This window comes from Argopecten irradians, chromosome 3 (genome assembly GCF_041381155.1).
Source record: "Argopecten irradians isolate NY chromosome 3, Ai_NY, whole genome shotgun sequence".
NCBI classification, from domain to species: Eukaryota; Metazoa; Mollusca; class Bivalvia; order Pectinida; family Pectinidae; genus Argopecten; species Argopecten irradians.
The window spans coordinates 38,046,158-38,070,422 of record NC_091136.1 but is presented as its reverse complement, the minus strand read 5'-3'; the positions used below and the strand labels follow the sequence as shown (position 1 = coordinate 38,070,422).

Sequence of the window (24,265 nt, the reverse complement as noted above, 5' to 3'; positions counted from 1 at the left end):
CTGACTGGATACAGTGATCACAACACAGTGACTGGATACAGTGATCTCAACACAGTGACTGGATACAGTGATCACAACACACTGACTGGATACAGTGATCACAACACACTGACTGGATACAGTGATCACCAACACACTGACTGGATACAGTGATCACAACACACTGACTGGATACAGTGATCACAACACACTGACTGGATACAGTGATCACAACACACTGACTGGATACAGTGATCACAACACACTGACTGGATACAGTGATCACAACACACTGACTGGATACAGTGATCACAACACACTGATTGGATACAGTGATCACAACACAGTGACTGGATCCAGTGATCACAACACACTGACTGGATACAGTGATCACAACACACTGACTGGATACAGTGATCACAACACACTGACTGGATACAGTGATCACAACACACTGACTGGATACAGTGATCACAACACACTGACTGGATACAGTGATCACAACACACTGACTGGATACAGTGATCACAACACACTGACTGGATACAGTGATCACAACACACTGACTGGATACAGTGATCACAACACACTGACAGGATACAGTGATCAGAACACAGTGACTGGATACAGTGATCAGAATACACAGTGACTGGATACAGTGATCAGAATACACAGTGACTGGATACAGTGATCAGAATACACAGTGACTGGATACAGTGATCACAACACAGTGACTGCATGCAGTGATCACAACACAGTGATTGGATACAGTGATCGCAACACAGTGATTGGATACAGTGATCACAACACAGTGATTGGATACAGTGATCACAACACAGTGACTGGATACAGTGATCACAACACAGTGACTGGATTCAAAGGTTGGGAGATGTGTGAGGCAGTCATGTGACAGGATGAAGACCAGCTATGGTGGTAAGTATCTTAATCTTATTGATCTTGATAAAAAAAAACTAAATAAATGAATTACCAAAAACAGCTATGAAACTTTATCTTTAAGGTGTTGTTTAAAATTCACAAAGACTCTGTTTCTGTTTTCAAAAGTTATTTTATCAAATTATATGCAAAAACTACTGTGTTACACCACCTTTTTGTCTCTTAATGAACAAAAAGCACCAAACACCTTTTTAAAGTAGAACACTTCGTAACCTGTATTTGGGTAACAATATATTTACAGACGTGTGCCTCGCACCGGCCTGACTCCGAGACTGATTCATAAAACAAAGGGGAAACAGTTATAACGGGACATTGATAAGACCCCATGATCACCTTCCCATGGTGTACAATTACTGGACAGAGGAGTATCAGTTATCTTTGACCCTGGGTCCCATAAACATGTGGCTGCCACAGGGCCCTAACCAAGTGACTCAGATAAGCTAATTATTGGAACATAAGCCAGCCCCTTACCTGGTAATTGATATTAAATTACCTGTCAGCATCTATACAGTTAATCAGTTACTCTCTGTCCTTAACACCGTGTCCTCTTAAAATGATTTTATGGGGACATACAAATCAGCTCAACGTCAAGATACCAGTCACACGGATTCCACACAGGTGTTACACAATTTAACAAACATGTGTATTAAGAATTATTAGCTTCATAATTTCAAACATTATAGTTATCATTATAGAAATTCAAATAATCTTCATGATGTCAATCTCTTTCGTTAATTGTTAACATAATATGATATTACCCTTCACGGTAATTTACCCAATATGATATGAATTCACTTTAACCAAGTCCATTGTTTATTCATTAAATTTTTCTTTAAATCCAATTAAGAAAAATAAGCACAGTTCTGTTTATGCATCGTCAATACACCACTGCGGTAAATGCTCTAATAATTGATAGTCAATTTTCTCATTTATATCTAAAACGTCATTATTTCTTCACTCGATGCGCGATAACCCGTCCGCGTTGGCATTGTCCACACCCTTTCTGTAATTAATTTTGAAGCAATAGGGCTGTAAAGCTAATGCCCATCGCATCAGTCTCTGATTTTTAAGTTTTGTTTTCTCTAACCAAACAAGCGGATTGTGGTCAGTTTCCACAGTAAACTGAACACCATTCAAGTAGTACGCGAAAGTTTCGATGCTCCACACGATTGCAAGGCATTCCTTTTCAATGGTCGAGTAATTCACCTCTCGCGGAAGTAATTTTCTGCTCGCGTACGCGACTGGATGTTCATCATCTCCGTCATTTTGACTCAAAACTCCTCCTATCGCTGAATGACTCGCGTCTGTTTGTAGTACGAAAGGCTCTGTGAAATTTGGTGTTTTCAAAACTGGTGCTTTCGTCATGGCATCCTTTAACTCCTGAAATGCCTCCACACGCTTCTCTGTCCAAACTATTTTTGTTGGCTCCTTAGCTTTTAAGATGTTGGTTAACGGTTCTGCGATATGGGCATAGTTTTTGATGAACTTTCTATAGTAACCTGTCATTCCAAGGAATGAGCGTACTCCCTTTTTTGACTGAGGAAGTGGAAATTCGGTCATGGCCTTGATTTTCCTTGGATCCGCTTTGACGGTGCCATGTCCAACCACATGTCCAAGACAGTACAGTTCCTCCTCTCCAAGTATACACTTAGATGGTTTCACAGTAAGGCCAACTTGTTTAAGCCTTTTCAATACGACACGTAGATGATTAACGTGGTCATCCCAGGTCGCGCTGAAAACTACAATGTCGTCAAAGTAGGCGACAACATTCGTCAACCCCATCAATGTTTCATTCATCATGCGTGCGAAAGTCGCTGGTGCGGTTTTCATTCCAAATGGCATCACATGAAATTTGAACTGGCCAAATTCAGTAACAAATGCTGATTTTTCTTGTGAATCCTCCGCTAAAGGTATTTGCCAGTAGCCTTTGGCTAAATCCATAGTACTGAGATACTTTGCTTGGCCCAGTTTCTCGAATATGTCATCTATCCGCGGAATCGGATAACCATCAAACTGTGTTATCTCATTTAACTTTCGATAGTCCACACAAAGTCTGATTGATTTGTCTGGCTTTTCTACCAGAACAACGGGTGCTGAATAGGGACTCGCTGATGGCGATATCTGACCCTTTTCCAACATGTCATCGATTAGCCGTTTCACTTCCTCGCGTTTTGATTGAGGAATTCGGTGCGGTTGTTGCCTTATGGGTTTCTCGCTTGTTGTCTTGATGGTATGAGATACGAGAGATGTTTTACCTGGTTCTGAGGTTATTACATCTCCAAAGTCCTCACAAAGCTTCCGTAATTCATTACACTGTGACCTATTGAGTCCTGCGCCATACTTGACATCCGTAATTTCGTCAATACTGTCCCCGAAATCCACTGCTGGCTCAAGATTTGCTTGTTTTTGTACAAATCCTATTTGAGGTACAGTTCGGTGATATTTCCTGAGTAGATTGATGTGATACACGACTCTCCCACGTCGACCGCCTACGCTTATCTCGTAGTTCACATCATTTACCTTCCGTATTACACGATAAGGTCCCTTCCACTGCGCTACCATTTTTGAGGTGTCTGAGGGCAGTAGTAATAATACTTCATCACCAGGACGAAATTCTCTTTGTGTAGCGTTCTGGTCGTACCATTGTTTGATTTTTTGTCTTTTTATCACAAGTGTCTCTTGTACAGTTTCTCGTATTTCGGCTAGTCTTTCCCTCATTTTAACCACATGATCTACAACGTTAGTTTGTATCTCGGCCTCACCTGTCATGGCCTTCTCCAAAATCTGGAGTGGACCACGTACGGGCCAACCATAAAGCATTTCGAAAGGAGAGAATCCGGTCTCCTCATGGGGTACCTCTCGGTACGCAAACAGAGCGTAAGGTAACAAAGTGTCCCATTCGTCCTTGTTGCTAGTTGACAACTTCTTCAAAATAGCTTTTAATGTAGCATTGAATCTTTCAACCTTTCCATTTGCCTGGGGATGATATGGTGATGTCGTAATCCCTTTGATACCTGTAACCTCATACAGGTGTTTCAGCAATTCAGAGGTAAAATTTGTACCCTGATCAGTAAGAATTACTTTCGGAAATCCAACACGCGAAAACATGTCAATTAGCGTGTCAGCCACTGTTACAGCATCCACATTCCGGAGTGCAAATGCCTCTGGGTATCGCGTCGCGTCATCCATGATCGTAAGGATAAAACGATTTCCCTTCTTTGACTTTGACAAAGGACCTACTACATCCATTGAAATCTTGTAAAAGGGCTCACCCACTATTGGAGGTTGCACTAATGGCGCTTTCTCGTCACTACGCCGTTTTGCCACTTTCTGGCAGATGTCACAGGTACTACAATACTCTGTAATGTCTTTGAAGACTCCAGGCCAATAAAACGCAGTTAAAACTCTCTCCTTTGTTTTCTCTGCTCCAAGATGACCTGCAAGTGGCCTTTCATGTGCCAACTTGATCACATTCAGCCGAAGTCTTTCCGGTAAAACAACCTGTACTCCGCTCTGAATACCATTTGATGACTCCCATTTACGCTTAAGAATACCATTCTCCCAGTAAATCGCGTTCCTGTCATCATGTACTAAATCCGCTGACACAGCTGATTTTCGTCTTATGTTTGCGAGTGTAGGGTCCTCCGATTGCAGCCTACTGAGCACTTCAGCATTAACATTTGAGAGTTCTACCGTCTCGCCTAACACACACGCATCCTCTTCGTCGGTGTTGTCGCCACCAGTAGTATCCGGACGTGTGTTCTCGTTAGCATCCTCATCGACACTAAAAACTTCTGGGTGATCAGAATGATCCCTCCCATCATCACCATCATAGGCTTCCTCCTCGATATGATGATTTCCATGATCATCCTCAGTAGCCAGTCCAGCTTTTCCCTGGCAATCCATGGCTACACCTCGAGCTATGTCCTCGAGCTCCCGTTCACGTCTCTGTTGACGGGTTATGACGTTGACACCCTTGCGCTCGATGATATCTATCCCGAGCAATGCCTCTGCCGCCAGGTCTGGCACCAACCCTACCTGAGCATGTCCTCTATAAAAGGGAGTGTCCATCTGTACTACAGCCAATTTAGCAGAAAATGGCTGTCCAATAGCCGTATATAGGGTTTCTCTCTGTCCCCCTAATACATACTTTGGATCGACTAAATCTTCCCGAATCAGGGTCATAGCCGCTCCTGTGTCCTTAACGAAACTAATGTCTCGCCCATTCACCTCTCCAGGTACATGAATGAGTCCTCCTGAGTACTGTTGAACTAAATAACTTGCCATATTTGAATTGTTTTTTCTCTGAGGGCATTTGCGCGCGAAATGGCCATATTTACCACAATTGAAACAGTTCTTTGACTGGCCCTGTTGATTTTCCTTCTTGATTTCTGACTTATTTCTATCAAAGGAATGATGACTAACCTGACTCTGTTTTGGTTTTTGTCCATATTTATCAGGCAATATATAATCCTCAGCTGCCTCCACCACACTTCCCGATCCTTTATTACGGCGTATCCACTGTGCTTGAGATGTTGGCAGTGCATTTAGGAAAAATTCTTCCTTGAATTTGTCCAAAGGGTTCTCCATTGTATCCACAAATCTAGCAAGATACTGTTCAATCCTTGCCCATAGTCCTCTGTATGTCTCCTGAGGTTCCTTCTGAGCTGCTTGAAGTAACTTGAAATACTGATATGGTCGTTTCCCATATCTCTCTGTCAGGGCTTTGCTCAGTTCTTCATATGATCCATGAGCTTGAATTGCGACGGCCCGAGCTTCACCAGTCAATAATGTCCTCAGTTGTAACATTTTAACTTCCTCGGTCCATCCTGCTTGTAATGCTAATCCGGAAAACTCTGATAAGAATGTCACTATATCCTCATTGCCTGCGTGGTTGTAAGGTTGCAGTTTAAGTCTAATTGGAACAGAGTTGTACTTTGTGTCACTTTTCTCATTGTGAATTTTGGCTTTTTCAATTTCTAATTCCATTTCCTTTAATTTTCGCTGGTGGTCTCTTTCTTTTTCCTCAGCATCTATTTTCATCTTTTCTTTTTCTAAATTCATAAGTTCTCTTTGTCTTTCCTCTTCTCTTTGTCGGTCTTTTTCTTCTGTTTCAATTTTCAATTTTTCAAGTTGAAGTTTTTCTCTGTCTAGCTCTGCTTGGATTTCAAGTCTTTTTAATTCCAATTTTGTTTGAGCTGCAGTCATTGTTTCCGTTTCTTCAGGAGTTGACATATTGTTCTTTCACGAGCGTTATCCTTTGATAACGGAGTCTCTCTCGTAAAGATATCCTTTACCGCTGCCACCAGAATATGTTACACCACCTTTTTGTCTCTTAATGAACAAAAAGCACCAAACACCTTTTTAAAGTAGAACACTTCGTAACCTGTATTTGGGTAACAATATATTTACAGACGTGTGCCTCGCACCGGCCTGACTCCGAGACTGATTCATAAAACAAAGGGGAAACAGTTATAACGGGACATTGATAAGACCCCATGATCACCTTCCCATGGTGTACAATTACTGGACAGAGGAGTATCAGTTATCTTTGACCCTGGGTCCCATAAACATGTGGCTGCCACAGGGCCCTAACCAAGTGACTCAGATAAGCTAATTATTGGAACATAAGCCAGCCCCTTACCTGGTAATTGATATTAAATTACCTGTCAGCATCTATACAGTTAATCAGTTACTCTCTGTCCTTAACATACTGATAAAGCTAATAATAGTATCTATCTAATAAATATTGCACTTTTGAGTAATGTAAGTTCATTGTTCAATTTTTATGGTCCTTTTATTATCAGTTTTCCAGAATACTTTCCGAGTAAAAAATGAAATGTTTTAAAATCTTTCAAAAATCATAACTAGAAAAATCTAATGAAAATTTGTATAACATATGTAGCTCTAAATCTTAAAAAACAACATTCATTTCCTTCACTGTACAATCAAAAGTTGAAGTCAAATTGTCTGGAAAGTCAAAATTAGGATTTAATGCTATATATAGTCTGTCATTTCACACACACAATGACTGAATTGACAGGTGTCAGTCATAGAAAAAAAGCTTCTGTGCTGAGAAAGTTTCTGTGTACTTTTAAATAAATAAAAACTTTCACTTTTAATACTATACTTGACTACATAAGAGATTGTAATGGAAAAATATTTAGGAAAATGAGGTTGGTGCTTAGTAGGGTCTCATTTTGTAGCACATTTATGACACTCCTGCCATGAGGCATTTTTATGGTACTATTAGTGTTACCCAGCTATTTTTTTGGAGGCAGGGGCATTTATGTCTTTACATAGTTTGCTGGCCTATTCCCAAGCATTACATAAAATTCTTTATGCTTGTTTTACCTATAATTATATGAACATGCTTCATGAATGTCACATAGGAGGGGGTAAGGATGTACATATAGAGATATGGGTTTTCATGTGGTTGATTACGGCAATTTACACCTGGGAGAACAACAATAGCATTATTTTTTGTGTTCAGAGTTTATCAGAGGTTACCTTTAATTTCTTGTTGTATTACTGATCTCATTGTTTGAGAAGAATGCATCTCACTACGGAATAAGAACCTGCTCCATTGATGTATTGGCGACTGTTATTTTTATGTATACTTGCACTTCTGTGTCGGTCATGGTACAAACTCTCTAATTTCTTTCTTTAATCTATCACTTTACTTTTATGACCAAAACCTAAAACCGTTACTGTCAAAACCTTGTTTTATGTTGTATTCATAGCCAAATGTTGGAACTCCAAGAAAGTGGTCTCATTAAGCAGGTAGTTGTTTTATAGAGGTGGTCGCTAAGGCAGGTTTCAATTTATAGCCAATACACTGGTATATGGCAGTTTTTTAAGGTGGAAATTCAACATAATCCAGTGTTTCATTAAGAATTGGTTCAAACTGATTTTGTTTGATGTCATTTTAAAAGCTGTGATCACTAAAGAATATGTTAGATTTTAATTTGATGTGTAGGAAAGTCCTAATTCCCTGAGGACAACAACCAAGTAATTGAAAGGACAGTACTCCTTCAAATTATCACCTAATAATACCACAATCTGGAGGTAACACCAGCAGAACCTTCACAACAGATTTTTTTCCCTTTATAATTCCCTGGTAAAAGGTGGCGGTATAATGAGGGTGGACAGTATCTATCATATTGTACCTGTCGTATTCTACCTGTCGTATACCAGATGGTGTTTAGACTTGAGACCTAGAATTCCTAGTTGAGGACTATAGTGGTACCAGACACCCACCTTTACTACATATCTAGTCATTATAATAATCTCAAACTTTTTAGTTAATCTATCCCCGTGAGGTAGTACTTTAAAACTGTGGATGATCTGTCCAGGTCTGTTTGATGTACATTACATGTGTATACACTAATCAGATTTGGTTGTAAATTGCCAAAAAATTAATTTTAAACATTAATGTTTTAGTGATGATAAACAAGATGAATTTGTAACAGCTGCCAGCTTTATGGAAAGATTGCCAAAATACAACTTTGAAAAATTTGTTAGAAAAACTGTTTTTATGATGTTTACAGGGATATTCAATGATAAAATCACCATAGAAACTTGTGTGTTTTATAAAACATTATATCATAGTAATACACAGAAGGAGGATATATATTCAGGAAGACTAATGCAGCAAGTAATATTTAATTAGAGTTAATTAAGACCGGAAATCGTGGCTGGTGTAACCATTGGCAGTCTAACTAATTCAGACGGGTATGATAAGATGGCCATCCACAAGTCTTTCTATGTGTCTAAGGTATCTTAATTGGACTAGAAACTAAGCTTATCACAGCTCTGGTCTCTAATCCATGAGTTCATTTGTACTATTAATGTAGCTTTAACCAGCCCCTCCCATTCCACAACAAGATGATGGTTGTATTACCCCAGTATCAGTGTTTGACTGTCTCAGTGTCCATTTACCTAATTTGTCCGTCTCTCTATTGTTTTCAGATATATTTGTACCTCCTAGTCTGTCATGGATTTCATTAAACACTGAATTCATGATATTTCTGTGTGTGTGGATTTTTTGCCAAGAGTTACAGCCCTTGATTGAAGAGTTATGTCCCTTGAATAATAAGTTATATCCCTTTATATCTTAAAGAGAAGTCTTGGAGATAACTTGTTCTCCTTCAGAATTTAACCAATGTAATTAATGGTTATGGCAAAATAGACATTGATCGATGTGTACCTGGTATTAAAGGTATGCCGACTTTTAAAATGTCATGGGTAAAAAAAATCAATGGCCTTTAATGTATAGCAGTACTTCTGTGTGAAGGAAATCGACATTGTTCAACTAATGCCTGTTTGGGTAATTTTTTCATAACAATTACTTTGAAAAAAAAAATCATGGAATATTCATATCTGCAATATTTGATTATCAAGAAATTGGTTTTATAACCAGGGTTTTATTTCTAAAATATGTCATTAGGTTGCTATGGTAACTATAAGAAAGCCAAAGAAAGCCATCCTGTTGGATGGTTGCAATGGGACTCGTACCACATGACACCCGATAACGTTTGCAGGGTTCGAAATTAACACTCGCACACTTGCCAAATGCGAGTTAGTTTTTGAAATGGCGAGTGGAAAAATATTGTACTTGCATTTTTCGGCGAGCGGGTGCATCGTTCGTCATTTCAAATACATATGTATAGTTACTAAATTTTCCAATCAATACACCTGTCCTAAATTGTGTGCCAAACTATAGCCTAAATGAATCGTGAATCGAAAGCACAACATTCCAAATGCAGCGTCTTGTCGACTCTTTGAAATACTGTATACTTTCAAACGTCTCAAAAACAGCGACATTGATTTGGTATCGAAAAGTTTAGAGGTGTTCCGTGAAAAATCTTTCTTCCGAATGTTTTAAGTAGTTTGCTAAAATGGCTGACATAACAAAATTGCAAAAGCATGCACAAGATGAAAAAGGACAAGTATAAATCCTGCTGTTATTTGCAGTTAAGTTTAGACAAAAACACTTTAATCATATATAAGGTTTTTTTTATATTTTTTTTATTTGCACAAAATGCTAAATAATTGTCATTCTGAAAATAAAAAGTTGTCAAACTACACTTATATAGCGACACTAAAACGTAAAACATTTATTGTTATATACAATAAATAAATATAATAGTTATCAATGAATTTGTTGATTTTAATACAAATTTCAAAGAGGCAAGCAAGTTTCTGATTTGGCGAGTTGAAATTTTACCAACTTGCCAAAAATGGATAGTGGCTTAAAAAGTTAAATTCTACCCCTGGTTTGTGTGACACTATTGTTTCTATTGGTGATGGAATGACGTCAAAAGATGATATTCCGCGCTAACGTCATTTCAGTGGAAAGATTACAAAGAGTGACGTTCAAACACCACTGGAGATGCTAGTCCTGCACAACGCTATCGTTAATATCACATGGTACGTTGTCTACGTGTGGCGTTAATATCACATGGTACATTGTCTACATGTGGGACCCTGAAAGGGGATGACTGATCAGTGGCTGATCGGGATGGCTGATAGGGATGGCTGTGATGGATGTCTGAGGCCAGTGTCCACCAGTTCCTGTATCTATCTGGTACAGCTTCAGGCTAGCATGTCCTGTAACATGACTATGTGTGTCCAGTAACATTTGACCAATGTGTCCACTACATACTAAATTCAACAAAAACATTCACTTATCTTCACAATTTCTGGGAGAAATATATGTAAATATAATTCTGATTTAAAACTGGCAAAATTAATGGAAAAACCCCAGCTGAAATAGATGTTTTTTGGTACTGAATATGAAATTTCAGTGTTAGGCTACAGGTGGTATATCTGTGAACGATTGATACAAACTTACATCCAACCATTTCTCTCTCTGATAAAAACTGCTGAGCATATTGCAACTATCTACTGTCTGTACTCAGTTTATGATAAATGTTGGATTGATGTGCTCTCAGAGTTTGGGTACAAGCTGTGAAGTTATAGTAAGTAAATTTTCATTTATATAGCCCCATATCAACAGGCCTTGGAAATGTAGTGATGTGATGCTGTCGTTGATAGATACAACTTATGAGCTCAGTGCATTAGCTCAGTGGTGGCCAAAAACAACACATCAAAACATCCTCAGACACAACTACATTGTGTATAGTTATTTTACAATAAATATCCAAAAGGGCCATGGTTATGGTAACTGTCTTTTAAACTGTCCATTGCCAAAAACATTCCAAAATACAGCCCACTATTGATGATTTCTGTGGAGAAACTGTCCTGATTGCCAACAGTGTTTGAAAAAACATATTCCTGGTTACTATGCAGTCCATGTATTTGTGGTTTTTAATTCCAATATTCCAAAAAAATGGATTTATTTTATTTTCCTGAATGTATTTATACATGTTTGCATTGGTAAGTATGCTTTGGGAGGCTGTTGTATATTCAAGTTGAGTCTCCTTGTGATAGTGGATGTTTTGGGAAGCTATGGTATACCCATGTTGAGTCTCCTTGTGACAGTGAATGTTTTGGGAGGCTGTGGTATACTCATGTTGAGTCTTCTTGTGATAGTGGATGTTTTGGGAAGCTATGGTATACCCATGTTGAGTCTCCTTTTGACAGTGGATGTTTTGGGAGGCTGTGGTATACTCATGTTGAATCTCCTTGTGACAGTGGATATTTTGGAGGCTGTGGTATACTCATGTTGAGTCTCCTTGTGACAGTGGATGTTTTGGAGGCTGTGGTAAACTCGTGTTGAGTCTCCTTGTGACAGTGGATGTTTTGGGAGGCTGTGGTATACTCATGTTGAATCTCCTTGTGACAGTGGATGTTTTGGAGGCTGTGGTAAACTCAAGTTGGGTCTCCTTGTGACAATGGATGTTTTGGTAGGCTATGGTATACTTATGTTGTATCTCCTTGTAATATTATATAGTGGCCAGTGGGTATTTTGAAAGGCTGTGATATGCTGTTTTGTGTTATGTGTTTTGTCTTTCTTTTTATATGATTTTTTTTGAAGCAAGATGATAAAGATACCGAGCAGAAAACCCTGCTTGATAAAAAAATTAAATGCTGAATGCTGTGCAAGAGCAGATATGACCATTGTAATAAACACTAGTATGTCTTGGCCAGCGGATTATGATAAGAGACTCCAGAGTTTTCCTAACAAGGGTGAATGCTGAACCCAAAAACAAAAACTTCTGTCTAGGGGACAACATAAAGAGGAGCACAAACTAGAAATAAGATACCAGGTAAAAGGTAAGGTCCCAAGTTTAGCTGCCTTGTATGACCATGCAATGGTTCTGCCTTTGCTAATTTAAAGCCTTGTCCACATATTAATACTTACTGCAATTATCTGGAACACATATTGAACTTTTTATGAAGTTCTACTAATGCAATTTGGCCGAAACTTGTCTGAAATGATCCTGACATGGTCCCAACAAAGTGTTGTTATTTTTCGGATCAATCCAAAATCCAAGATGTTCACCACAGCAGCCATCTTGAAAACACATTTTGTACTTTTTCTACCAGTTCTACCAGTGCAATTTGACTGAAACTTGACTTAAAAGAATTGTTATATTTCCGGTTAATCCCAAATCGAACATGGCCACCATGACGCCATATCAAAATAATTTCCTGAACTTTTTTCAAGGTAGTCAGATGATCGTTAAGGCCCTTGGGCCTATTGTATGAACAATTTTTAAAATCCAAATTTTGATATGCCTCTTGGATGAAATTGAATGCATATTGACAAACTTTGACTATCACATTTTATGGATAATGGAGCATGTTAGTTAACTTTGTGTTAGGTAAACATATTATAAAAACTCTAAAAATAGGAAAACAAATCCTGTTTTAGACACATTATCTTTTAATAACTTTCAAATGAATACTTTGGTATGGCCTTGTAGGAGTGTTATCTATATTTATATATGAATCCTTATTTAGTAGGCAGTGGTAGATATCGGCCATGTGAATGATATTTATTTTTATGTTAAATTCAAGGCACTTCTGTATCAATGTCAATGATACCAAATTAGTATTCATTAATGTCTGTGACATCTCTCTTGTTAAAGGCTTCTATTTGTAACTCAGTGAAGTCTGGAATCAAAACATCTTGTGGCATATTGATATTTATTTGATTGAATTGTATACATTCATTAATTTAATAAGGACTCACTTGAAATTAGTCCCATTCAATATGTTGGATGTCATTATGTTTAGAGAAGGCATGCCTGTATAAGGATGTGGAATGATTCCCTTAAGTATAAAAGAGGAATGTTCTAAAAGAGATATGGCAAAGGTTTACATGAGGTTTGGCCAAAGATTTATTGGAGGTATAGCCAATTATTTATAACAGGTGTGGCTAAATGTTAATAGGAGGTGTGGCCAAAGGTTTTTTAAAAGGAGTGGCCAAAGGTTTTTAAGGAGTGTTGTCAAAGGTTTATAAGGGTTGTGGCCAAAGGTTTATAAGGAGTGTGGCCAAAGGTTTATAAGGGGTATGTCCAAAGGTTTATAATGAGTGTGGCCAAAGGTTTATAAGGGGTGTTGTCAAAGGTTTATAAAGTTTGTGGCCAAAGGTTTATAAGGAGTGTGGCCAAAGGTTTATAAGGGGTATGGCCAAAGGTTTATAAGGGATGTGGTCAAAGGTTTATAAGGGATGTGGTCAAAGGTTTATAAGGGGTGTGACCAAAGGTTTATAAGGGTTGTGGCCAAAGGTTTTTAAGAGGTGTGGCCAAAGGTTTTTTAAGGAGTGTTGTCAAAGGTTTATAAGGGTTGTGGCCAAAGGTTTATAAGGAGTATGGCCAAAGGTTTGTAAGGGGTGTTGTCAAAGGTTTATAAGGTTTGTGGCCAAAGGTTTATAAGGAGTGTGGCCAAAGGTTTATAAGGGGTATGGCCAAAAGTTTATAAGGAGTGTGGCCAAAGGTTTATAAGGAGTGTGGCCAAAGGTTTATAAGGGGTATGGCCAAAGGTTTATAATGGATGTGGTCAAAGGTTTATAAGGGATTTGGCCACAGGTTTATAAGGAGTGTGGCCAAAGGTTTATAAGGAGTGTGGCCAAAGGTTTATAAGGGGTATGGCAAAAGGTTTATAAGGGGTGTTGTCAAAGGTTTATAAGGTTTGTGGCCAAAGGTTTATAAGGAGTGTGGCCAAAGGTTTATAAGGGGTATGGCCAAAGGTTTATAATGGATGTGGTCAAAGGTTTATAAGGGATTTGGCCACAGGTTTATAAGGAGTGTGGCCAAAGGTGTATAAGGGGTATGGCCAAAGGTTTATAAGGGATGTGGTCAAAGGTTTATAAGGGGTGTTGTCAAAGGTTTATAAGGGGTGTGACCAAAGGTTTATAAGGGATTTGGCCAAATGTTAATAAGGAGTATGGCCAACTGTTAATAAGGAGTGTTGTCAAAGGTTTATAAGGAGTGTGGCCAAAGGTTTATAAGGAGTGTGGCCAAAGGTTTATAAGGAGTGTGGCCAAAGGTTTATAAGGTTTGTGGCCAAATGTTAATAAGGAGTATGGCCAACTGTTAGTAAGGAGTGTTGTCAAAGGTTTATAAGGGATGTGGCCAAATGTTTATAAGGTTTGTGGCCAAATGTTAATAAGGAGTATGGCCAAAGGTTTATAAGGAGTGTGGCCAAAGGTTTATAAGGGATGTGGCCAAAGGTTTATAAGGGATGTGGCCAAAGGTTTATAAGATGTATGGCCAAATGTTTATAAGGAGTATGGCCAAAGGTTTATAAGGGGTGTTGTCAAAAGTTTATAAGGGGTGTGGCCAAAGGTTTATAAGGGGTGCGGCCAAGGGTTTATAAGGAGTATGGCCAAATGTTTATAAGTAGTATGGCCAAAGGTTTATAAGGGTTGTGGCCAAAGGTTAATAAGGGGTGCGGCCAAAGGTTTATAAGGGGTGTGGTCAAAAGTTTATAAGGGGTGTGGCCAAAGGTTTATAGGGGATGTTGCCAAAGGATTATAAAGGGGGTGGCCAGAGGTTTAGAAGAATATGGCCAAAGGTTTATAAGGGGTGTGGCCAAAGTTTTAGAAGAGGTTGACAAATTTAATCGTCGTTCAACAACTTTGATATGAAGCTTCTATAATATCTGTATCTCTTATCCAACCTATGGGCTAAATTCCAGCTCAGTACCAGGTATATATACCAAGTTTATTTAGAGATTAAGGGTATCTTCAGCGTTGCAAAGTGTTCCTATTGACCTAAGATACCGGTACCTTGGTTTTAATTGTCTTATCGTCTAAATGTAACATCAGTGAAGCCTATCTTATCTTACAACTATAAAAACTTTTGGCAACTTACGACTATTTGTTTAGCACTCATGAATTATCTCCCCTTCCCATTCAGAATATTTTAATGGAGACAGTTGGAGATGAACTGTATTGGGCCCTCTAGATTACATTTGCTCATAGTTTTACATTAACAAATGGTTAAGCTGATATAAAAACATTAATTACAGACCTGCTGATACATTAGAGATTTTTATTTATATCAATCATCCGTTGTACTGCACTGACTGGCTTCATGGTTCAATGGTTTGTACAAGAACTTCAGAAGTGCATTGTAACATAATAGCAAACCAAGTCTGTCTCGAGGTAAGTTTATATAATAGTATCTGTATGTTTGATTGTGTTTTTCATAACATGTGCATGGTCATTGAAGGTGCTTACAGTCAAAGTTACAGATACAAACCAGTATCCTCAAGTTAAGTTGCTTTCTACAATCATACAATAATAATTGCCACATCAAATGATTAAAGTCATTGGACCAGGCTAAAGGTCAGATGTTATACATTTTATGTATATTTGATTAATAACACCTGAAGCAAAGATTTACTATCTAATTCACTTAGGATATTAACCTGGCTTTATTAAGCTAGACACATTTCTGGACACTTTCTGTCAGTAATGTCATTGTCAGTCCATAAAAACGTTATCCATGATGGATTAAAACACTGAAAAAATACATATATAGTCATCGTCGGACAGACAACTTTGTACCTATGTGTAATTACATCTATAGTGATTTATCAGGCTATACTTTAAACTAATCTATCACAAAACTGTAAAGTTTACATATGGCCTACCGTTGTAATTGTCTGTATGTCAAATACTAATGTAAAAGGGCTATGGCGGTCAATCCAACATATTACCTCTATAGCACGGCCTTCCATCTTTATGTTATTTACTTGAATTTATTTATGGAGCAGTTGGCAGGTACTGACCACAAGTTGGTGATTTATCTCTGAATACCCCGGCTTTCCTCCACCTCCTAAACCTGACATATATACGTCCTTAATGACCTTGGCTAAGATTTCAAACAAAATAAATCATTTTGAAATTAAAAAGGAAAAGAACACGTTATTCAAAAGGTCAGTTTTAACTTGATTACTCTGGTTCTGCTAAATATTTGTGGTATTGATTAACAATCAGGTTAATGTATAATTGGGACGTAATAATAGATCTGCCATGTTAACAATTAGTCGGCATTCATCTTAGTACTTTGAGGCCTTTGTCATTCAGGCACTTGTATCAGATAAATATATACAGGGTAATGTAAACGATCATATTGTAATTTGTTTTAATTATGTATTGTAATGTACAATGGTATATGACAATAGCTCTGTCCTCCCTGAACATTATCTACATAACTCCACGGCAGTGTTTCACACAATATTTGTTTAACATGTGTTACTCTTATGAAACAGAACATGTTGGTGTAATAATCAATTTCCTGTGTATTGTTTGATGTTTTTGATCAATTGGTCGCTGTAATTCAAAGGGCGTGAGCTTTAAACAAGTCTTAGTTCTGTCACCTGAAGGAATATTTTTTTTCCGTATGATTTCCTTGTTTGGATATGGAGAGATATCGTCAACAATCTGGGATACTGTTACCTGGATAGATTTACCTGAATTTACCTGGATATGTCGTTAATTTGATAGACAGACAGGTGTTGAAGAGAGTTGTGGAGTATATATACACAAATATTTGTTGTTGGGCTATACCGACCACTAGTGTGATGTCATTGATATTTATATGTATGTATATGTACAGCTAAATAGGTATGGACCGTCGGATGTGAATTCCAGGCCAAATATGCAGTAATTCACACAGATACTCCTACAGGCAAAAAAGTACAAGGATAGATATGGGATTATAATGGAGATTATTCACCTGCTTCTTTAAAATAATCCCATCATAATTTAGTAGATCATACTTAGTAAACGGACTGGGGGATATTTAAATACACTGATATGCTTCACCAAGCAGATAATAATGAATGGAATGAGAACTCTGAGCGTTAAGTGACTTCTGTCTGGACTGGAATGTGTCTATTACATAGTGAAAGCTTGGAAGTGTCGGCTGTCATATTCGAGATTTACGTGTAGTTGCTTTGTTGACTGTTGAACTGTTCACTCCGAGATTGCCTCATGTATATTTATATACTTACGTTTTCAAGTGTCGCATAGATAGGTAATGTACCGGTGGGACCGTCTCGCTGTCTAGTTGACAGACAACGGCACAATTTATACCACACAGGTACGAAGTGTCACCTGATGGATCCTGTTTCCTTGTGGAATGAGAGGAAAATAAAAATGGAAAGTGGCTGATTGGAATTGTTACAACAAAAGGTTTTTCACTTTCGTTTATTTTTTTTTTGTTGGAATTACATCCTGGACCTTATGGCCTCTCCTGGTCCAACCCCAGGAATGCGAGGATAACGGAAAGCTTCTGATGGAAATATTTACAGAGGCTTTTTGAGTTTTATTTTTTCGTTGGGATTATGGTTAAAGAGAAAACCAGCTGAATGTTCTTTGCCGTGTTTTCTGCTCCTGAGCAACAGGAACAGGTGAGTCTTTAAGGTTACTATGAATAATGGAGAACTACCTGTATATTAAGACAACTGCTGTCAATTTTAGAAACTGATATCGGTCTTCTGAACACCTTTCTATTACGACCATTTGTATAGTAAAGGACTTCCTTTTAATGCTATATATAACCTTTTATGTGTTAACCTCTATAATGTGACCACCTTTCTACAGAGATCTTTGGTTCATAAACACCTGTATATAGTCTAGAGTAATGCCCTTTTAATGCCCTATATAACCTTTTTATATCTACCCCTGTATTGTGACCACCTCTCGTATATAATTCTCTTGTCCTCTATCTGTAGTTTATAAAGACATCACCCACTAAATGGTCCTTATCAACAGGTTTCTCTTTCAGTTTCAACTTTCTGATTACATTTTGTTTTCATATTTCATTGATAGATATCCGGCTATGTGTAATGTTGATGAAGTATGTGTGTCTAGTTAATCTGACAGCTTGGCAGATGCGTTCATCATCTCATGAATTCTGATTAAGTGTAATGACTTGCATTGCATGTCTCAGAAGAGAATGCTGATCAGTGTACTTTCTCTCTCATATATTTCTAAATGTCATTTGAAATACAGATTTATGGAATACTTGCCAATGAGAACATTATTGAATGCACAATAGTAGATATGTAATATTCTGTAGAAATATTTAGGACATGAAACTAATCTTTAAGACGAAGACTGAGAAAATACATGTCACGGTTGAACTTTAAATTTCAATTCAACTCTGCTTTGATAAAATACACCATAGATGAAATTTTAATTCAATTCTGCTTTGATAAAATAAAGGTCTTATGTCCATAACATTGATATGTTTATTCCACTGTAAACAAACTTGGACATGAATCTATCACTAGACAGTTTGGGGCTAGTTTTTCAATTACTCTCTCGTGTTCCTTGGGTAGGACCGGGTAGACAGACTTTGGTCCAGGGTCGGTGAGGCGGAACACTGACAGCCGCTGAAGGACATTATAAGGTGACTTTGTCCTATTACAATGGCTACCTACTTCTATAAGTAGGCTAGGGGGTGACTTCAAGTGCAATTTCATGGTGACATTCTTCAGGAGAAATATTTCTCACGACTTGTTTTCTTTAAAAAAAAAAAAACCTGAACATTTCTGATTTGTATAGCAAAAACATTGAACCATGCATGTGGACATAGAATCCATAAAACATAGATTAATTACATTGAAAAGTCTTACTAATGAGAAAGCATTAATCTTATTCTGTTTTGTGCCTGTGAATTTGGATTTCTCAGCCTTGATTTGTCTGTTTGAGAGATATGTAAAAAGGAGACTAGAATTTGCCTCAGTGACATAAAGACTTGATGCGCATTGGGAGTTGAGTTGGTTATTTTGTGATTTTGAGAAACAGTCCAGTCTGCACTGTAGGTAGTGTCCTTTGGCAAGGATACAGTGCCCTTTTTGCTCTAAAGCAGAATAACTTTCAGTGTGAAAGTGCTAAACAAGCCATCCACCGAAATGTATAAGTGTACAGTATGTATACAAAACTCCACCTCAAAACTACAGACAAAACAGCTTTTTAATTAGGTCATCTGACCATAAGTCATGGTGACCTATTGCGAGAGTCTTTTGTCCGTGTCATTTGCACTAATAATTTGTGAACACGATAACTTGAGTAAATATGAATTGAGCTTTAATGAAACTTTGTATGTTGACTAACATTGGGAAGATCTTGTAAGAGTTCGAAAATCATCTTGATTCAACTGTAATTTACGGAGTTATTGCCCTTTGCACTAATAATTGTTATTAACCCTGTGAACACGATTACTTGAGTAAAGTATGTAGACCTGTTAGATCTATGTTCTTATTTCGTGAACAAAATACATCAGTTGGCTTGTACATGACATAACTAATTTGTATAAAATATCAGGTGACTGTTAAGGCCCATGGACCTCTTGTTTCTTATAAGAAGTCTTCAGTCTTTGGTTCCAAAGCACTTTTGGTTTTGAATATATTTTATGAACTATTTTTTCATTTTCGTACAAAAAATAAGTTATTTTGATGTCCTTGTCACTTGGTCATGTAATCTTAGAATGTTGAACACCTTAACTATTAGGCCACATTTAGGGATTACACATAATTGCATATTAAAATTTCTAATCTACATCTTTGTCTTGAGATAAAAGAAGCCTCCTGTCACCTAATTATAGATATCTCAGCATTACCTGGCCATATAAAACTCTGGCCCAGTTAGTAATTATCTCCCTCAGTTAATATGATAATTATTACGAAGAAGACAGACTGAAAACAGGCTATCATATTAAAATAAATTTTGTAACAGACAATGTATGCATAATTGAAGCATAATTAAAACTTATGTTTGTATTGTCGAGTTGACTCAGCATGCACATCCCAGGGAGTGCATAGTTTTATACTGTTATCTAAGGCAAGAAATGATTCTGTCACTAAATCATTGATCTCTACATTCCTTGGACACTTGATATTTATGAGAGGGAACATTCTAATGGTTCAATGGTCAGGTAGCACAGACTGGTAACTCATGGCTTTTCACCAAGGTGTCTTGGTTTTGATACCCATACTATAGAGTGTTTGGTTGCTTAGTGGGAACAAATTTGGCTGATAAATTGGCAGCTGAGAGCCAAAAAGACATAAAAATGTCACCTGCAAGACCACATTGGTTTTCCACACACACAACAACCAATAAAATCACTCATTCTTCCATCTGGGCCATTAAGTGTGACTTCTGTTGGTGTACGTAATTTGTAAATTGTTGAGAAATAAATCAACTTAAATGATGTGTTCATGTACGATAGAGTACCGCACCAAGTTAGAGACAGGTATTGACATTATTATGATATATTGTGTACTACAATTGATTTAGATTACTTATCAAACTATGACTTTGCAAAAACTAGCTTCCCAGTCAATTGACTTGGTAATTTACTATTTCTAGACATTGTCAAATAAAATCTACAATAATACAGTCTTCTATTTACTTATTGGAATATGCTACACATGTCTAACTAAATAATGTTTGTAAAGAAAAAAAAAGAGTTATGAATGGCTAAAAATTGTATATTGGGTTAAGGATACTGACATACATGTTGAATATAATTCCAAAAGTTCCATCTTTACAACAAAACTGGACTTGATTTTCAGACTTCCAGAAACTTGGTCTGTCACCGCCTATCTAACAGTTATTGTAATGTAACTGTCCATGACCTCTGACCCCTGAACTCCAAAACTTTGACCTCTAGTATTAATGAAGATTTTACATTGCTATTGTCTTGCAAAAATATATTTCATAGTTCTTTAAAAAAATTCTTTTGCATAATTCAGCTGAAACATAATATTCAGTATCTCCAGATTTCCATGACGTAATGATGATAATTTCAAGACAAAATATTCAATCTAGCAACTCTAACCACTACTATTTTTGGAATCACATTTCAAATATTTGCCAGTAAATCTCATGACATGTATCCAATACAACCTTTATTTCCAAGCAGTTCTTTATATGCTCATCAAATATATTCAGATCTAAATACCTTGCCATGATGCTACTAAAGATATAGAATACTTCAGTGTCTATTACACACTTTCCAGGAATTAGTGAAATATTTATTGCTTTGTCACCATATCTCACAGGTACAGAAAGTTAATACCTATAGCATGTTTAACTTTGATATATATAACTACCTAGCTTCCTTATTTACGTGATCTACATGTAACAGTATGTCCTGGATTTGTATGAATATTAATCATCATTTTCTGGATAACTTGATCTTTATTTTAACATTTTCCGGATATGTATTACATGAACTATGTAAATTATTATCACCAAATTTTTTTATATTTTAAAAGATCACAGTCAACGATTATCAAATATGTGTTTTCATTGTCCTTAACTTTATATAGAAGACAACTAGAGACTGAATGTCAGACACCCTAACCATTCAGCCACATCATTTGGGAGGGTAGAAAGTCAGACACGTGAACCACTGAGCCACTCTGGACATAGATAGCTAATGTTAGTAGTATATTATCAGTAAAAAGGGTGTGAGTGAGAACTTTGTAACTGATAAATGTAATCTTTGGGTATCTAGTCCGGCTATTTACTTTGTTTTCTCCGGGGTGACTGGATACCTACATAGCTCGGCCATTATCAGATAGACAGATAGACAGATCCAATAATCTCTGTGAAAAGCTCCCTGGTATCTACTCTATCAACGCCATCCTATTTTGTAAACATAAATTGATAATACACAAGTGTAAGTAGCACTCTTGTAAAGTTTACATCCTGAACCGTTATTGATGATATCAGTTATATAACATTCAGGTCAACTGGTCCAGATATTGTTATGTTAACAATGGGTGTGGATCCTATTGTTCTTTGATTAGGAGACTGAATGTTGGTTATAAAGGGAGCTCTGGCTCCTCCTGGTCCAGGGATGAGACATGTTACATAATGTTATACTACAGTTTTTCTTTTTCTTGCAGCCAATAGGGTTGATGATTCTGTCCTTTATAGACAGGTGCTCTTTATACAGAGGTCAATTATGTAGACAATTGCACTAAATAGGATTGATAAGTTTGTCTGTTATAGACAGGTGTCCTTTATGCAGAGGTCATTTATTAGATAAGTTAAATAGCACCAAATTGGGTTGATGATGTTGTCCTTTATAGACAGGTGTCCTTTATAGAGAGATGCCCTTTATAGCAGGTTTGACATTTATCACACATAAGTAGTATACAGGACAGGTCATCCTTGATATCTCTAGCTGTTGATAGGTCATTAATGAAATCTCACCAGCTGTCCTAACCTGTCACCTAGGACCTAGACATGTCTCTGTTCTGTGATATCAGATACAGACTTTCTTATTACCAAGGTCAATAACATTAGCCTATATCTATCACTCCAGCTAGTGTTTTGTTAGTGTGCCAACACCTTAAAATGTCTCACCTAATGCTAAAACATTTATTATATATATATAATCTGTTTCATTGACGGATATTGTGAAGCGAAACACTTTATCTTCACATATTTCAGATACATAGAAATTGATATCAAATTTGATAATCTCGGCTATGAAATTTTTTATTGCATGCATAATGGAAAATGCTGTCAAAAGGATTTTTAAAAACTGGTGTTGAAATGACACGGTTGAACCAATTAACTGCTTTTGGGATTTTTCACCTGAGTAAGTAGTGCAGTTATGATAGGTGTTATAGAGACACAGTGGGAGTAAATTAGCCTATAATAACACTGTAACTATCCACACACACCCCAAGGTTACCCTACAAGGATGTAGTAAAGAAATCTGGCTTTGTAGATCTAGATACAAGTGACTTATATATAGGAAATTCCAAGGTCTTTATTTCTATAAAGTACAAGTACTGTAATACAAGCTGTTTAATAAAACTAATATCAAAGGCACTTTGTAGAATAGGACACCTGTAAAAAAAGACATTTCTTGAATGAGGACACCTGTTGAAACAAGATACCTGATTAAAGAAGACCCTCTATAAAGAGAACACTTGTCGAATTAGGACACCTGTTGAAACAAGATACCTGATTAAAGAGAACTCTTCTATAAAGAGAATACCTGTTGAATGAGGACACCTGTTGAAACAAGATACCTGATTAAAGAAGACCCCGCTATAAAGAAAACACCTTTTGCATGGTGACACCTGTTGAAACAAGATACCTGATTAAAGAAGACCTCTCTATAAACTGACACACCTGTTAAATGAGGACACCTGTTGAAACAAGATACCTGATAAAAGAGGACCCCTCTATAAAAGAACACCTGTTGAATGAGGACACCTATTGAAACAAGATACCTGATTAAAGAAGACCCCTCTATAAACTGACACACCTATTAAATGAGGACACCTGTTGAAACAAGATACCTGATTAAAGAAGACCCCTCTATAAACTGACACACCTATTAAATGAGGACACCTGTTGAAACAAGATAACTGATTAAAGAAGACCCCTCTATAAAGAGAATACCTGTTGAATGAGGACACCTGTTGAAACAAGATACTCGATTAAAGAGGACCCCTCTATAAACTGACACACCTGTTAAATGAGGACACCTGTTGAAATAAGATACCTGATTAAAGAGGACCCCTCTATAAAGAAAATACCTGTTGAATGAGGACACCTGTTGAAACAAGATACCTCATTAAAGAGGACCCCTCTATAAAGAGAACACCTTTTGCATGAGGACACCTGTTGAAACACGATACCTGATTAAAGAGGACTCCTCTATAAATAGAACACCTGTTGAATAAGAACACCTGTTGAAACAAGATACCTGATTAAAGAGGACCCCTCTATAAATAGAATACCTGTTGAATGAGGACACCTGTTGAAACAAGATACCTGATTATTTGTTTGATTAGTTTAACGTCCTATGAACAGCCAGGGTCATTTAAGGACGTGCCAGGTTTGTTGGTGGAGGAAAGCCGGAGTACC

The 24,265-nt window shown here is 37.2% G+C and overlaps 1 protein-coding gene across 2 annotated transcripts in view; it reads left to right on the top strand.

Moving 5' to 3' along the window:
* The first annotated feature begins 512 nt into the window (after nt 1–512).
* Nucleotides 513–24,265, top strand: part of LOC138318483 (apoptosis-stimulating of p53 protein 1-like) — an 88,750-nt gene continuing 64,997 nt past the window's right edge. The window contains exon 1 of one of the 2 annotated variants that reach the window (XM_069260879.1): nt 513–912. In XM_069260879.1, coding sequence (XP_069116980.1) covers nt 907–912 — 6 coding nt within the window. In that variant the 5' untranslated portion in view covers nt 513–906. Of the gene's footprint in view, nt 913–16,772; nt 17,770–24,265 lie in introns of those variants that run through there. The other variant, XM_069260878.1, reaches the window with a different exon arrangement.